Below are 18,144 nucleotides of genomic sequence, written 5' to 3' on the forward strand. Positions count from 1 at the left end.
GACAAACCAAATAGTCTTTGCCCCATTTTTCCATGAAAAGAGGAATATATAAAATGCAGGAATACAAAGAAATGAACAGTCAATATTGTGTAATATAATAGACAATAGCAACAAAATTTTCCACTGGGATTTTTTATAGGCGACATTGGTAAATTCCTTCTGAGAAGCTTTGCCATGTGCTAGCAGAGTGACCTCATAGGAAAGATGACAAAGCAGGACACATGATTATGCCACTGTACAAAAACATAGCACTGTCTTGAATACTGTCAAATCCTGAATTCTGGTCATTTCATCTCAAAAAAAAAATTTGAAAGTGCTAGGATGTTCAAAAATACAGAATGCCTTCTATAAAAGAATTTGAAGTGATCTGGGCAGTGTAGCCTGAAAAGACAACACAGGGGAAAGATACCATAAGAATACTTAAATTTTTGAAAATGAAATTATTATTATTCATCTTCTCTGCTACTAGAATTGGGGAGAATCAAATAAGTATGTAGATTTGAGAGAAGAAGGTGGTGACTCCACAGAATATGTAAACAATCTACGGAACTCCTTGCGGCAGGAGATTTTGAATGCCAGGTTTAAAGAGAGACTAGAAAAAGTCGCAGTAGAAAAACACAATGACAGTTATTAAATATGACACCTTTGGCTCAAGCAGTTCCACATGTGCAATTTTTTGGTTCCTGGGAGAAGACAGTGAGGAAGTATCACTACCTACTTGCCCTCCTTTTGTAACGTTCTCTAGGCATCCACTTCAGATTGTTGTTGAAAGCAGAGTAGAGGATGAGAACCATTATTTTTACACTCTTATACTAAGTAAAAAACATGGATGTGGGAGAGATGGTCCTATACTAGGTCAGTTTTTTTTTTTTTTTTTTTTTTTTTAATGTAAAGAACACCAGAACAAACTTAAGAACATACAAATGACTGAATTGATGGCATAAGTTGATATCTGGCACTTTGTGGAGTTTGGGAGCTGCCTAAGCTAGATTTGGTTTCTATGTATTAGCGATTCTCAAAGAAGTTTCTCAGGGCTGTGTTCCATCAAGTTCTGATTATTTCCAGTGATACCATCGCATCTCTGGGCAACCTGCCCTAGTGTTTGAAACCCTTTTTTTTTTTTTTAAACTTTTCTCTAAGTGTCATACAACATACTCATACAATATCTCAGACTAGATAACTTCTTTATGTGTCTTCCAATGCTCTGTATTTTACAAGACATGACATTTAACACATATGTTGAGCTCAACAGCTAAAGATAGACTAATGTGTAATTTTGACTGAAATTTTTCTTTCAGAAAGACATCCTAATATTCCAGAAAATATGAGAATCTATGATACAGCATTTGTTTTACTTAAGTTTCCTTACTGTTAAAATCTGCATCTTAGCCCTTTCTAAGGCTTCTGCTTCTATTACTTTTTCTTCTAAGGAATATTTGCTTTGAGTAAAGACACAGTTTGTTTGAATAAGATGAGATTACAAATGATTGTGCTCCCTCTGCATGACTCCCTGTCCTCATTTAACTCTCTGCAGTATTTATTTTATCTTCAGACTTTATCTGGGGTAATTTCCTATTGTACTGAGGTCACTGATAACAATGATAGATTGTACTGAAGAACTTAGCATATACATGGGGTTAAATTCTGGAATTCTTTTGACTAGACATATATTCTAAAGAAAGAATGAAGACAGAAAGATTCGATCTTTGTAAAAGCAATTTTAATTGGTTTTAATTACACTTTTTAGTGCTTTAATATAGTGAACTCTATGTCACTTTTCCATTGTCTATTTATATAGTCCAAATATAAAGTTGTGTACGTGCACAAAAATTGTATGCCTAATTACATATATGTATTATGCCACCATATATTTTTACTTCATTGTGGTTAACCTGTGGGACTGAGGAAAATTCTGCCTTGTATTTCTTTCATCTGAGCTCTATTGAAAGCCAGAACAGGGCAATAGCAAATTAAGGCAGGAAAGGATGCCAGGTACACTTTAGATTATGTGCTTATTTTAAAAGGGCTGAAGAGCCTGTCCCTTTTCATCTGCATATCTTGCTGGAATCTGTCAGTTACTAAAGGATGGTCATGATGGAAACTTTGTTTGCTTGTTTCCTATTTCCTAACTATAGAACTGCCTTTAGAGGTGCAATTGTCTGACTTACACTAACTGAGTCTACTGTAAGTATAAAACACTTTAATATTGAAAAGAGGGATAAGGGAAAAGAGGGAAAATGGGATGAGTTAGACAAGAAGGCAATACTCACTATAAAAAAGCTGTTATTATCAGGCTCAATGAGACAAAGCTAGCAAAATATTTCAATAGTTTTTGTTTATTTGTGTATGTGAGACTCTTAGTACCTACACTGAGAGTATAGAAAGATTCTGCACCGGTGCTGGAATTGAAGTCAGTTCAGGACACGCAGAATGAGATACCGTATTGATATTACATCCTGGCTTCATGTGCACCCAAAACACCACAGGAAACTGTTAAGGACCACAGCTGTGCACTAGCTTGACCACTAACCCCCTGGTTTCCAGATGGCCTCTTCTCCCCTCTTGAGATACCCAGCTTTTTCAGATTCTGTGCTGAGCTGAAGAAACAGATGCAGAAGCTGAAGTTGTTAGGAGATTAACCAAAAAAAAAAAAGAAAGAAAAAAAAAAAAAAAGAAGAATGAAAAGGAACGAGTTCCTCCAAAGCTGTGCAGCTGCGCAGGAGCTGAGAGAAACATGCTGTAGAAACTACCCATACAAAGCATCAAATATCACATTATAGAGCTAGTTACCTGCGGTAACTTCTTTTATAATCCTAGCACTCTTGCATTATAGTTTGCAAAATGTTGCAAAGAAGTCTTAGGAAGCCTTCTCAATCTTTGCACATGCAACAACCAAAAAGTCACATGTTTTCTTGTAGAACAGTCTCTCTTCAGGAAGTTGAAGACATTGTAAGCGCCTTGATGTATAACTGGTGACTTTGACCCTTGCCATTCCTGGCTTGTGAAAGAGAAGTAGCAATGCCTCTTCAGTAGCTAACACAACATCTAGAGAAAGAACCCATCTTCCCTTTCTTCTTCATATCTTCTGTGTTCAACAGCCTCTGTTGAACCTGAATATAAATCACCCTGAATATAACAGTTCTAAATAATTTCCACATCTCCTAAATGCATTCGAAGATAAATAAGTAAAAAGCCCCAAACAATCCTAACTATTTGGACCTTGTGTAGTCTATGTGGTCACAAGAGTCTGACAACAAGTTTCAGAACGTGAAAAACATCCACTCTCACCATTCTGGAACCCCTAGTGACTCTCACGAGGTGCTGTATCATGCCTGAGATGTGTGGCAAGGTCAGGAGGGAAATCTCAACAGAGCTTGGGGTAGGTACTTTTTGGAGGAATACATGCAGTACAGGGCGAGGTGATAGCAATCTCATTGGAAACTGCTTGGCCAGGACTAGGTCTCCCTGGTCCTTTTCAAAAACAAGAAAGATTGGACCTATGTATAAGGGTGATATGAACTCAAGTTTGACAAATGTGGAATGTCACATCTCTATTCCCTCCCTAAATACAAGGTCGTCTCACTGCTTAGATGAGAAACTGGCTCACAGATGGAGAACGCAATCTCATTGTGAACATTTGTAGAACAGTAGCAATCAGAGAAATATATTTTTAAGCGTTCATATCTATAGTTCAATGATCTTTGGTTGAAGATGTCAATCCTACTGATCAACTCAACCTCTATGTCAAGAGTATGTGAATCCCTGGCACTAAGCCTTTATACTGCAACAAACACAAACATAATTATTATCTCCCATAAAATAGGAAACTATCCCATCCTGGCAAATGATGACCTGGCTTCTTACTCATACTTCTGCCACATCTTGACTAGACTGCAGCAATAGTGCATATGTGCTCTTGAAGTCATCAGTGGTTAAGAAATTCCAGTCGGTTCAGAACAAATGTAGTGCATCTCAGAAACAAATGCATTAACGTACCCTCCATCCTCTGCACAGCACAGATCTAGTTACAGAGACTTGACTCTGACTTATGGTTAATGTATCAAGCTGTAGCATCTAGGTCATCCCTTGGTTGGACCAGAAATTTCTAGTCTCAAATTGCATGCTAAACAAAAATGGAGTTGAATAGCAACACGCACCACAGTAGATTCCCTCCCAAATTCACCTCGATTCGTCCTACTCACCATGACTATACAGCAACATATGTATTTAAGAAACTCTTTACCAGAACAAGACTGCCCTTTGAACATCTCATGGGAGAGAATTGTCTTCAATTCGTGTCTAAGGAGCAGTGCATCACCTTCTTTCTCTAGTCTAGAAAATGCATTTGATCCATTTCTCTTTGATCACTGAGCTAATGATCAGATGCCAATCCCTTCTGCTTTTTATTAATGTAAAGAAAATCAGACAACGATTAGCCACTCCAGGGAGACTCCAAACATTCTGCAGAAAAAAAAAATGTTTGGAATTTTCAATGCATTTCTCAATACACGGCATCAGTTTTCATTTTTTTTTTTAAAAAGTGCTTGTGAGGTTTTTTGAGCAGTTACATTATTGATCAAAAGTTTTAGATTTTGAAAGAAAAATTCTTTAAAGCAAAATGTTTTTGAGTGTCTTTGTTCCACAGGTGAGAGTTGCTATGGCAAGCTGGGTCCTCAATCCTTTACACATCTACTACTCCTCTGTGGAACTCAGTTTTGTGACTAATATTACATGTATGAACCACTTGCCTTTCCTCCAGGGTACCTGCAGTTTGTGTAAAATCAAGGAGAATCTGGAAGAAACAAAGCAAATCACAAAGAGGCTGCATAAATGCTGGCGGGGGGAAGTGTCAGCTTCTTGAAGAATTGGAGGCAAAAAAAATGGATAGTAGTTACTGGATTATTTAGACATTTCCCTTTCCAAGGTAAGAAAAATATGTTAGTCATTTTTGGAAGCAGGAGATTTGATTTAAATTTTACTGATTCAAATCACTTTTTGGCTAGAAACCTCCACAGAACTGTAAGAACTGAATGGACTTTTATAGTATTTTACTGCAATATTTTGCAAATGCAATATGATGTTTCAGTTTTACTGTAAAATACTTCAGCATTTCTATGTGCAAGAAGCTCAGGGAAGTTTTCTGGGTTTTATAGTGAGTTTGCTAAGAAACTGCAGCAAGGTTTGCAGCAGCTGAGCACCCACTTCCCACTTTATTCATAATTTGCAGAGAGCTGCTCTATGCTCTGCTTCCTTAAGCTGCAAGCTCATTTAAATTGGAGCCATTACTTTAGGTTTCATATTTATACTTCTTTGGAGCTGCTCAAAGCAAACAGCTACACTTGCAAGATTACTGAAGCTCAATCCTTTTGATTATCTATCTCAGACATTCTGTAGCAGCACAGACACAAAGATTATTGGAGAGGCTGCTCATGAACAGAAACAAAAATTGCAATATTTTTATTATTGTCTTCTTTCAGTCCAGATGCTGCTTTAAGGAATGCCTAAGTGCAATTTTTTCTTCATTTTTTCCCTTTTATTCTCATTAGCTCTTCTGCCTTTGGGTAGTCCAGCTAAGACAGTAAGCTGCAGCTTTCAGCTCTGTGCAAAGGAAATTACCTCCCACAAAAGGGGAATTCTTCAGCACAAGTCCCCATCCATTTTAAGATCACTTTGCTGATATTTGCTCCTACATTAAGAACAACATGATCAGACCAGATGGAGTGTGTCCCTCTTTTTTTTTTTTTTATGAAAAGCTTGTCATTCCTGTTTCCAACAACAGCACTTGCAGAGATTACCTCAAGGTTGTTAAATATCTGGGACCTGCTCGGTGCCTTATATTCTCAAAACGACATAAGGACATCAGAAAATGGATGTCTCAGTGTATCACAGTACTTCTCATGGTTTTTCTTTCGGGGCAGGTACATAAAAGCTTGCAGGACTGAGCCTTCTGGTAACTAAAAACATGACTAGATTCTCAGTGCATTTAGCTCGTGCAGTGCTGCTGGGCAGCAGTGAAGTACTTGCTGCTGATGTGGAAGCACATGCAGGAACCTGTCCTTCAGAGGCAGTACTAAGGGACAGCACAGAATTAACTTCCCTTTGAACTGACAGTTAAAACTTAATTGTCTGATGAGTAATTGTAACAATTCTCTTTTTTTTTAAGCAGAAATACTTATAAACATGAGCCAATTAACTTTATATCGTACAGTTGCTGCTTCATATGCAAAATTAATAAAAGGAAGTATTCAGAAATGGAGGGCAAGTAAGACAGTAAAAGCTGAAAATAAATCAGCATATTTGAAAAATAAGGCAAAAAAATGTGTGCCTGGAGGAAAAGGCAGGGAAAAGGAGATATACTGGAAAAAAAATATTTAAAATGTGACCAAATATTTTCCAAAGCAACAAACTGAGGAGGAGGTTGATAATTTCATTAACCAATTTTCAATCTGAAAAATACCTACATCATTAGCATGCACTTCTGGCTAAACACTAGTCATATGAGTATAAACATTGATATTCTATATGAAACTTGCGTTATGTAAAAACAACAACAACAACAACAACAACTCACAACAAAATTTTACATTCAAATCATGCATTTTTGCACACTTTCTCTGGAAGACTTGCAAAAAGGACGATCATTGTTCTAAATACATACACATGAGGAGGGTCAATTTTGGGTGGCAACTAAGGACAGCAGAAATGTTCACTAACAAAATGAATATTTTAGGATAAAGAATAATTTAGGATTAATTTTAGAATACTGTTCAAGAAGCTTCTTTCTCTATGGAATGTTTGAAATGTTTAAAACTTTTGTTTATTTTTACCGGTGGTGAATACTTTAGTATTTAATAATTGAGATCAAGGCTTTCAAGAATGACTAGCAGTTTTATATCATGATCTGTCTGGATGTCTGACTTAACAAACCTTAAAGGAATATGATTTTGAGAATCCAAATAAAAAGACCATGACAAAAGTAATGTTTTTGAAAAACATGTCTTGCCTAGACATAAATATTTAAGCATAAGAGTTTATTGTCTTTCAAAATAGTAATTATATAAACCTCTTATATAAGCCTGCATCACTTGAGAAAAAAGATTCTCATATCAATTTCAGTGGAAGGCCACGTTCAGTGCAAATAGCCTCTCCCATAACATAGCTCATTAAATTCAATCAGAGCATTTTCTGAAAATTTCATAAAAAAAAAGTCATTTCACATTAGACTCACAAAAGTAGTCCATGAAAAGGTAAAATCTGAGTTTTCAGTTTAGTTTTGACTTCTTTTTACTATGGTCTTTTTCAATGTTCCTTCTTCCTTGTGCCCTTGAGAAGATATTAATAAAAAGAAACTTATTAACTTTGCTTGCTAATAATAACATTCAGTTCTGTGTGCAAGAGGATAAATACAGAATAGTGAGAATAAAACTTGACATAAACTTTAGGACATTTTTAGTAGAAATTACAGAATCAGTGGTGATCCAATATTGACCCTATCTCAGACGTCTGAGACCAGAACTTGGCCAGAGGAGCCCTTCTCACCACAGAGGGACCAACGTGAAAGCAAACTGTGCATGAACTACCGGAATCTAACAACCCCTTCTTGTGGTGGAGACGGCAGCTCCCACCTCAGCTCCCAGCGCTCTGTGAGGCGCTCAGTGTCCCCTGAGCGCAGGACAGCAGAAACTGCCTCGCTGGGGACCTCGTCACCTTGGGAGGCACCACTGGGCCAGACTAGCGATACGCACCTAGAGCTGTCCGGCGGGACCTGTTATTTTTGATTCCATTGACAGGCAGAGATTCTTGCTGACCATTGGGAAAGCTGCTTAGAAACAGCAGCTGAAGGTCAAGAAGTAATCAGGCAAAAATAAGGCCCGTGTATGCCCAGGAAGAAAAGAGTTATGTTATTGATTATTAGCAATTATGTTATTAGTAACGTTATCACTAGGAAACTTCAGGAGTGTGGGAGAGAGACAAGATGGAGCAAAGTCTTGTTCAGAAGAATGACTGAGCGTTATCAACAAGTTTTTCCATTTGCACACACAAAAAGCTACTCCATTCGTGTCCCCTCTACAGAACACATGCCCTAAACAGACCAAATCAACCATAGTTAAATAACATTTCCTACTTAAACTATTTAAATATGACAGTGATGTGCTTAAACATTTTTTTTTTTGATAGCTACTGGGATACTGAGACAAACTAAATCTGTTTAAAAACAGATTTTCAATAAAATTAACATCGATTGCTGCTAAGGTTTTCCAGAGCACTGCGAGTCTTGCTGCAGCAAATCTGACCTACTTGTCATGTCTGTTCCTTTTTGTTTGGTCATGGAAAGTAAAAAATAGCCCAGCTTTCCCTCTAAAAGGGAAATTTGAAATTTCACCACGTATCAGAATTTAAATATAAAGCTATATGCCAAGCATTCATTCAAGCTAGCTAAACTTAAAAACTTTAAGGTTACACTCTCGAAAAACAGTGCTGTCAATGTGCCCAGAGCTTCAAAACCAGAATATCTTTAAGTATCTTCAAGTACCTTTTTCCAGCTGTACCATACATTACTGCACAGCCTACAAGGTAATGTGGCATTCTGGATTCACTGTATTGCTACAATCATTTGCAATGCAAATTTTCAGCAAAATATGTAAGAACTTTTAAAAAATGAGAAAAATTTAGACAGACCATATCATACTTTTTAAATTTTAACTTTAAATTTTTCAAATAATTTGTGTTCAAATTATTTTCTGAGTTGGGGCAAACTCCAGAATATTCATGGCAGTGGATAGAACTGCTGCAGCAGAACCACTGACATGATTCAGCACAGTCAGCTGCAGGAATGACCCCAGAATCTACACACAGACAGACTACAGATGAAAACATGAGGAAAACATATTTCTGGGCTTGCCATTAATACTATGAAATAAGCAATCCACATCTTAGTGGTAATTTTACTACAACCAGATCTTCTGGAAGGCAACAAGTAAGTTATAGAAGGTCTAGCAAAAAAAAATCAAGGTAGTTAGGATCTATGAATGAACTGTCCTTTGACAGCTTTTTAACAGATACATTTATTTGCTTTTTAACTGAAAACTCGTATTGCCTTATTTGAAAGATACTGCAAACCACTGTAACTAGGGAAATAACCAAAGGCAATGAGTCTAAATACAAACTCCTAATGTTTTTAAGATGTAGTAATTTTTGTGTACTTTTGCTTCCTAACACACTAGCACTAGCACAGCAAGTTGTACCCAGAACAATCTTCTCCAGCGAAATACTAAAAATTGCTTTCAATCAAGACTTATTTTATCTATATTTTGGTTTAGATTAATAAGTTGTCCTTTTAGGGTTTCTTCCCCTTATTTTTTTCCCACTCCAGATTGTTATATTATTTTTTAAATTGCAATAATTTAACTTTCTCAATGCTGCAACCATACTAGCAGCTTAATCTGTAATCTCTCCTCATATTTTAGCAGAAGCATAGAAGAAATCCTTAATCTCTTAAGGCGAAATCGTGTAAAACTTCAGTGGAGCAGAATATGCTCTACAGTACTAACAGTCACATTTTCTGCAAGGCTCTTAAAAATTATACAAAACTTTCTCTATTGAAAGTTTCTCTATGTATCCAGCCACCGTTATTGAAAAAAAAATTCTTAAATGCACATTCTATAATTATGACGCATTTATTTACAGTCTAGGAATGAAGATACCAGCATAAAGCAAACAGATAGAGGGAAAATTAATTCTACTTGTTTGTTAAAAATGAAAAATGTATTACTGAGAGATGGCCAAAGAAATAATATTAAAATTATAAAGTAATTCAAACCTGCTTTCTGAAAATCATATACCAATTCCATGAATCAGACAACTTATTTGGGGCCAGAACCACACATGATGTCATTGAACTTGTACCTAATATGTATGCTAGAGGATTTCATACTTTGTGGTCTGATTTTCATGATAAATGCACAACTTCGACTGTATCTGAGCTGAGGATCTTATTTCAGTTCTAGGAACTTCAAATTTTGATTGTCTTAGCTTTTGGAGATGCACAATGTCTCAGCACAGAGCTGCTGAAAAAGAGTATTTGGGGATTTCTTGCATTTGGAGGAGACTCATATCCCTAGAATAAAGCCAAAGAGCTTCTGCTTTGCTTTTCACTAGGGTTTATGTGCAACTACCACTCCAAAGTTTTAGTTGCTGTCAGCAGATCCAGTTAAGTTATATATTTGTAATAAATTTAACTTCAAATCCATAGTTTCCGGATAAATCCATGGTGGACCAAGATCAGCAGACATCAACATCATGAAATCTAATTAAAAAATTCTGGCAAAAAAGTCTTGAATATCTTAATTCTTCAAATATCTACAATGTCTTTTTTGGTATAGTTTGGAAGGTAAAGCTTAATATTTTAGCAATGAACAATCAAAATAAAGGCATTATGCTACACACAATCATGCAATTCTTTAAAAAAAAAAAAGGCACATGAATACTTCCTTAAGCTGCACAGGTTTTTATGACATGCTATAGTTCACACACACAAACAGACATCACATTTTCTACTATTAACCGACCCTGAGCTGTATTGTTTGATATCATCGACTAGTTTCAGTTTCAGCTCTCTTAAGAAACAGATGATCTCCCTTAAGCTGCAAAGCTGCAATTCTTGTTAATGCCTTACACCTTACTACTGAGACGTTAGGTAACTTTATTGAATCTAGCACAGAAGAAAATAAATGAAACCCACAGTGACCTTTTCAGTCCTACTTCTGCAATAGTATAGAATAATTATAGCAAGAGTTTTAAGAATTATAACAAGAATAATTATATTCCAGTAGGGAATACTGGAAATGAGTCATAAGTATTTTAATAAAATACCTGGCCATTAGCTTAGTGGTCACAACAATGCATAATTCTAAAGATAACGGAGCCTGCAAATTCGTACTTTTATGCATGAAAATATTCATTAATCAACTTTTAAGATATTTGACAACACAGTAGTTCTTTTGTTTAAAAAGCTGCCCAAACAGCAGTGACATCCTGTAATAAATATATATATAAATATTCTTTATAATTTTGGAGTCTTGTTATTTAATCTTGCCACAAGTTTTTGCCACAATTATTGCAAGCAATAACTGGCTGGTTCTAATGAGCTTGCACAGATAGATAAGACATTCGCCATAGTCAGGAGTGGTATTAGTTGATAACTGCTTTGCTAATGGAGTATGGTAGTGTCTTCAGCAATGCAATTCACACTCCGAATTTTCCTTGCTGCTTTTTCTCGATCTTATGCATTTATACATCTCAGAGAGGTGTATCACTATGAGAGCACATGATATATTACACAACAGATCCCCAGCAGTGACTGTATACACCAACATAACGCAAATTATAAATTGGTAGATTCTCTTATTTTCTCCATCTGCAGTTAAAACCCTCCTCTTAGCAGAAGTCCCAGTGTGGCTCGTTCTTGAGGTATAGCAAGGTACCTAGCGCAGCAGGGACTTTGAACCTTCAGCCCAGTGTGTGTGGGTGGCCATCTGAAGGCAACCCAGGTGCAGTTCCCCTCTGAAAGCCAGACTATGGCCTCACTTAGAAAGCTGCCAACAACATGACTTTGCTTCTCTCCTTCACTCTACAAAGCCCTGTTTGCTCTTCCAGCTGTTTGTATTAATTTTTGGTTGATCAGTGTCTATAAGTACCTCAAGGGAGGCAGTGAGGAGGATGGTGCTGGCCTCTTTTCACTGGTGGTCACTGAAAGAACTAGAGGAAACAGCCAGAAACTGAAGCATCAAAAGTTCCACAGGAACTTAAGGAAAAATTTCTTAACAGTGAGGGTGACAGAGCACTGGAACAGGCTGCCCAGAGAGGTTGTGGAGTCTCCTTCTCTGGAGATCTTCCAAGCCTGCTTGGACGCAGTCCTGTGCCACGTGCTCTAGGTGACCCTGCGTGTGCAGGGGGGTTGGACTAGATGATCACTAGAGGTCCCTTCCAACCTTAAGCATTCCATGATTCTATGATGATTTTCTGAATCTAGAAAGTATGTGTGTCCCCTATCCTGAGCTGATGCAACTATATTCTGCTCTCAGGGCAAATGGTTTTAGTCTGATGTAACACAGGAATTTACCCATCCAGGGTCCCCTGTATTCACTGAATCAGAAAGATTTTTTTTTTAAACTTATCTTCAATGAAATAAAGGAATCAATCTTTTTTTTTCAGCCATGCACTTGTATCTACAAAAGTTTTATCAAAAAAGGACCAGAAGAAGATTTCTTCTCAAAAGCAAGACCAACACCAAAAGAGCAACTCTTAGTATTGCTGCAGGAGTGATGGACAATCTAAATGCTTCTCCCACACATGAATAAAATGCTGGATCTGAGGTGGGTACTTCATCCTCCAGGGAACAATTTTTTTTTTTATGATCAGTGAATTTATAAGACTACGAAATCTCAGTAAGCAGCTTCAATGAGAAGAGATAACAATCAAAAAAGGCCTGAACTGGTACTTCTGAGAAAGCCAAGTGTAAACTCCTGGTGAAAATTAGGCAGTACATGTTTTTGGTATCCCTGGTATGTGCTCCTAACACAAGTACAAGAATTGCCCCTTACAGAGCTTTTCTCCCCCAAGGGACACCACAAAGCCTAACTTTTATCCTTGTAGAGATCACCAAAAAAAGTTCAGTTCTCAAAAAGTCTTGCTAGATGACAAAGCCATTTCCATTGCTTGCTCTTCTTGTTACTCGGGACCTAAATCACAGCAGAAAATAAAGCAACTGTGACAAGCTGCTGTTTGTGAGGACAAAGTAATGAACATAAAGATCTTGTGCTGCGGGGGTGGCATCTTCCTGAATTGGCTTTGATTCTTAAAATGACAGTTAAAAAATAAATAAAAAAGAACGAAAGAAAGAAAAAGAAAGCAACTCACTTTAACTGTCTGTTCTTTCTAGAGCAGGTAGTTTTGTCATTCAGGTCTCAGTTCCAAGAAATCCAACACTGATGAATAACACTCTGTCAACTTGAAACTTTGTCTGTCAGGATTTGTTTGAGAAAACTTGGTTTCTCCACCAAAGATGTCACAGCCACAAAATGGCCATAGAGTTCTGGCCACATAAATGACCTCCGTTAATTGAAGTCAAACACAACATCAAGGCCACCATATAGACTTTATGGACTAAAAGCTCAGGGCTAATAAAAACAGCCTCAAATCAAAGCACTTTCTAAAACTTGCAGTCTCGTCCTGACCAGAAGAGAGGGAGGTAGAGAAGACCATGGCTGCCCCATCCTTTCTCCTCACGCAGGCCTGCAGTCTGCAACCTGCTCACAGCTCTGCACCCCTTTGCAGAGCGACTCGTGTGGCCTGTGGCCGCACTCAGGCTGCCAGTGCCCACTTGAGATTCTCTTTCTGGCAATAGTTCTGGTATTATTCCTATAACCTTATTCATACACCAACCTCTACATTTTAAGTGTCTAGAATATATATTTCTGTTCCTCAATTTTAAAGAAAATAGGATGAAAGGTACATTGTAACAGAAGCTGCATGGGAAAATAAGCAGAAAAAACAAGCTCTTATTTAAAAAAATAATCCAAACACCAGCTTTTTGCAATTAATTACAGTCCTGGGTGTTTTTCAGCCTTGATCATAGTTTCCCAAAGTTCTAGCTAGCAAAGTTCTTACTATTTTTGTTTAATCTCTCGGACTATTTTTCACAGTTTCTGGTATCAGTTGCTGAAAATTCTTTCTGTCCATTTTAAGATAGTCCTAGGTACTGGCGGGAAGCCAGTCCTACTGAACAGTGCTCTATGGAGAAGGGACAGCTGCTCAAACTGCTGCAAATGAACACAGCTCTTTCAGAGAGGCACAAATTCACAATGTTTGAGGATCTGGCCCTGGACATGAATTCGTGAAAATATTTCCGTAAATACAGAGTAATTCATTTTAAGTTTTACATTTAAGTTACTGACATGTTGTTAATTTTTAAGTAGTAGATAATAGAGTATAAGGTTGCATGCATATTCTGAGTTTTTAGTGTGGCTTTTTGTCTTAGGGAGACTCCACTCAGAAACCTTTTTTCTGGTCACAGGCTGTTTAACATCTTCTTTTTCCACATGGCCATTCATTGGTGAACTGAAAACTACAGAAACCCATGCAATGATAAGTTCTAAATAAGCAAAGCACAAAGACATTCATATAAATTAAATTACATTAATGTACCTTATTTATTACATGTGAATTCCTAGGGGTTATTCAGAGCATCTGGTACCAACTCCATCTAACTTACACACTCTGAATCACATCATTGGCCATCTCCCTCATCCACTGACTAAACTGATAATTTAAAAGTCCAAGTTTGACCTGTCTAACTAAGGGCGATTCTTTAAGGTAGTGGAAAACATCCTTCATTGTCAGAAATTATTTGCCTCCATATATCACCAGGTAAAATTCATCGCAGAACATAATAATTGTTAACGTGACTTGAACTAAAAGATAATGTGAGAATTGAACATATTCTCTGTTTTAGATAAAAGAGCTCCTCAGCTCAATTTATTACAAAACAAACCAAAACAAAACACAATAATATTTTTTTGTCTTTGCTTCTCAAGATGCAGTCAGATCAAGAACAGCTTTCTTCTGCAAAGTTTCTTATGTAACCATTGTTCTAGGGTCTACACACTCAGAAAAAAAAAAAGAGAAAGCCCCTTTTGGCTACCACAAAGCTTGTGATAGAAGTGTGGCTTCTGAAGCCACCCATTCCAGTTAGAGATATAGGTAGCTGATTTTAAAATCGCCAAAGAATTCTTAAGATACTTAGCAGGGGAGGCAGAGTCCTTAACCAAAATGTTAAATGCGTGTGCTTGATAGGAAAGTGAAGGACATTGAGAATCTTCAAAAAATGCATCTTTCCTTTTACACAGTGACACAAAATTTCTGGTTCTAACTTTAAGAAATTATATTTTTAAATTATGGACTCAGATTTTCAGTGGCTTTTTTGAGTGCCCCAGAAACAATTTATATATTTGTTGCAACTGATCTTATGTGGTGAAAGGCATGTTCTGAAGCAGAACTCTTGGAAGGAGCAGAGTAACAGCAATTTCTTTTGTTCACAGAGAAGGATGTTACTCTAAGGAGATCTTGTACAAGAAAACAGATATTCTCAAATATTTCGAATGTGTTAAAGAATCTCTCATCTCATCTCAAACACAACAGTTTTTACATAAACCCAGTCACAAGTCTGAGTGTTCATGCGTGGATCCCGATGATGAGAAAGCTCAGAATCTTTCATCTTCATAGAAATAGTGAGGCAGAGTCCCAGCTGCTACAAGCTGCTGAAATCCTGAAAATCTCACAGAGACACTAAGTGCACAAGCTGTTCATAGAATCTGGACTGAGATTTGATTTTAAAACTCAAGCAGCTCCATGTGGAGGCAGTGCAACATTCGATTCTGTAGCTTTATGTAGTGTTTGGCTTTCTAGACATGCTTTAAAATGTAGCATTTTATAGGCTCTTATTGTGATTAATCATTGTCAAAAGAAAAAAGAAAAAAAAAAGTGTGGTTGCTACAAGTTGTAGTATATCATTTAGATAGCCATCAAGCTGTGCTGCCCAGGAAGTGACTTTTGAGAATAGAACATGGTAGAGCAACACCTCATTTAAAGGAAGTCAGAACTTAAGTGTCTGTGAAGAGAAATACTCAAAGTGCTTGATATAAGTTACAGTCACATCTAATTACTTTTCAAAAAAAAAAACAAACCAAATGCAGAAATCATCCTCTACACTCTAAATCACTGTGGGAGAGAGAATATGATTTTGAATTGTTTCCTGTGCCATGTGCTCTAGGTGTCCCTGCTTGAGCGGGGGGATTGGACTAGATGATCTCTAGAGGTCCCTTCCAACCTTACCCATTCTGTGATTCTGTGAAGAGACACAAGCAGAGGTTACAGCTTTAAAAGCAATTTGTCTGACATACAGAATGTGTATCTGGATAGAAGAGAGGATTTCACCTTAAATCAACAATTCTAAATGGGTATAAAAACAAATTCCCAAGAAAACAACAACAGAGAAGACTTACTGTCTTTTGTGCTGTTCTTCCTGAACTTTTCCAGGTCCACATTTGGGGGTCTGCTGGGCTTCTGTGGGGGCTGCCCCAGGGTGAACAGTGGGGGCAAAGCCTTCCGCTTCGGGGTGGCCACGTTCTTGTCTCTCTCCTCTTTTTCCTGTGATCCCCCCCGTAGCCGGCCTGCAGCATACGCTGGGTTTGTCTTAAGGAACTTGGCGGGAGAAGAACCAGATTCTTCCTGGTTGATTTTGTTGAGGAAGATATTCTTGACTGCACTTACTCCCTTTTCTTCAGGCTTCTCCTCCACATTTTGGGGGGTGACTTGAGATGAACTGGTCCAATTGCCAGTAGGTTTCAGAGACATATTGGAAGAATGACTGTGACTGCCGGCAGCTTCTGCAGCGTTGTTACTATCTTTGTCTGCTTCCTTTGCTGCTCTAAATGAGTTTATTTTTGGTCTTGGGCCTGATGTCCCTTTATGCAGAAAAGCATTTCTATTAGAAGTGTCTTCATTATGAGAGACTTCATGGTTTACAGAAGGTTTCTGTGCCAGAGGTGGTTTAGAGAAAGTAGGCTTAGGCTCATTTTCTTGTGTTGCAGCAGTGAATTTTTCCTTAACTCCAGCTACTTTGGAAAATACTGCTGGCTCATTCTCCTGTGATGCAAAATTCGAATTTGGTTTGGATCCCCAAGGCTGCTTTTCTTTCTCTTGAGGAGAAAGAAACTTGTTCCCTGGAGGTTTTGGATACAGAGGCTTTGGCTCTTTTGGCAAGTCACTGTATTTGGTGGGGGTCTTAGGGCATCCAGCTTTTCCATCATTTTCTCTGCTAGTTGCCTGAAGCTGAACCCCAAACCTTTGTGCCACTGGATTCAAATATGGGGGCTTAGGATCCTTTTCTGTTTTATCATCAGCAGGAGGCTTGACCCCCAGAGGAGGCTTAGAGTGAACAGGCTTGTGAAAGGCACCGGATCCTGAAGGAGATGCTGCATTTCCTTGACTTGCAAATTTCTCAAGTGCTGCTTTCCTTGCTTGTAATCCTGAATGGACGGGTTGTCCTGGGACTTTGAAGGGTCGGTTGTTCCCAGAAACGTCCTCTGCAGGGCTGTTACTTGCGTTAAATTTTGCCATGAGTGCTTTCACATCTGCCTTGCCATCCTGTGATCATAGAGAAGGGAAAAACAGAAAGAGCAGCAATGAGAAAGTCTCCGTTGCAGTGTTCACACATACTGTACTTTAAAGGGTTTCCTGGGCTGAGGCTTGCAGTACTACTGATTGGCTGGGGAGATATTGTAGCACATCTTCCTGTAGGGCTAAAGCAGCTCACTATTTTGTTATATCCTTGCTGGGGCTATACAATCTTTTGTATTCTTCAGTGCAGGTACAGCTTTTACAGGTGCTCATTCAGCTCCTTTTGTGCATACTACAGTTTCTGTTTATTTGAGGAATTGAGGACAAACACCTATTAAACATATTGAAAATAGCCACTACTTTAAAAATAAGATATCCTTAAAATACAGGAGTCTACTGCGGTGAGAAGCACGGACTGGGTTGAAACCTGGATTAGGCAGCAGACTACTCTTATTTCTGCCAGCCCTGAGAGAACTGCAGAACTGAAAGTGTCTTTGTGAAAACAGAAAATTTTCTGGTTTGGGAGGGCGGCTCACTGTTCTTTCCCTTCACAGCATTTTTCTTCCTTGCTCTTCCACATTTTCCCCTCCTTAGACCCGTTTCTCTTCTCCATTCTGAACTTGAAAATAGTGCTTGGGTAGACAGAAAATGAAAATATATGGAGTAAAACAGGAAGAAGACAATCAATAAACCCAGATACTGTCAAAAATACTTACTGGATAAAAAAAAAGATAGTATAAAGCAGGGGTAATATAACTAGGAAGAGCTTTGACTCACTTGTTTAAAAGTAAAGGACTTTCACTACAAAGCACAAGAAATAAAGGACTGAACAAAAATTTTAGGACATAGAAAGAACTGTCTTCACTTGGCAGTGCAGGACACGAGGTCACTGCACATTCAGTCATGCACCAATTTTACCTTCATTCACATGCTTTTGAATGGGGTTTGTCAGCTCTTCTGCCTTAC

The 18,144-nt window shown here is 37.9% G+C and overlaps 1 protein-coding gene across 1 annotated transcript in view; it reads right to left on the reverse strand.

The window, feature by feature from the left end:
• FYB1 (FYN binding protein 1) overlaps window positions 1-18,144 on the reverse strand; it is a 65,136-nt gene that overhangs the window by 25,908 nt on the left and 21,084 nt on the right. The window contains exon 2 of the mRNA XM_088534396.1: window positions 16,062-17,205. Coding sequence (XP_088390522.1) covers window positions 16,062-17,205 — 1,144 coding nt within the window. The remainder of the gene's footprint in view (window positions 1-16,061; window positions 17,206-18,144) is intronic.

Source organism: Tinamus guttatus, unplaced genomic scaffold, assembly GCF_059628265.1.
Source record: "Tinamus guttatus ecotype Peru unplaced genomic scaffold, ASM5962826v1 Tinamus_guttatus_pri_ptg000549l, whole genome shotgun sequence".
Classification (NCBI taxonomy): Eukaryota; Metazoa; Chordata; class Aves; order Tinamiformes; family Tinamidae; genus Tinamus; species Tinamus guttatus.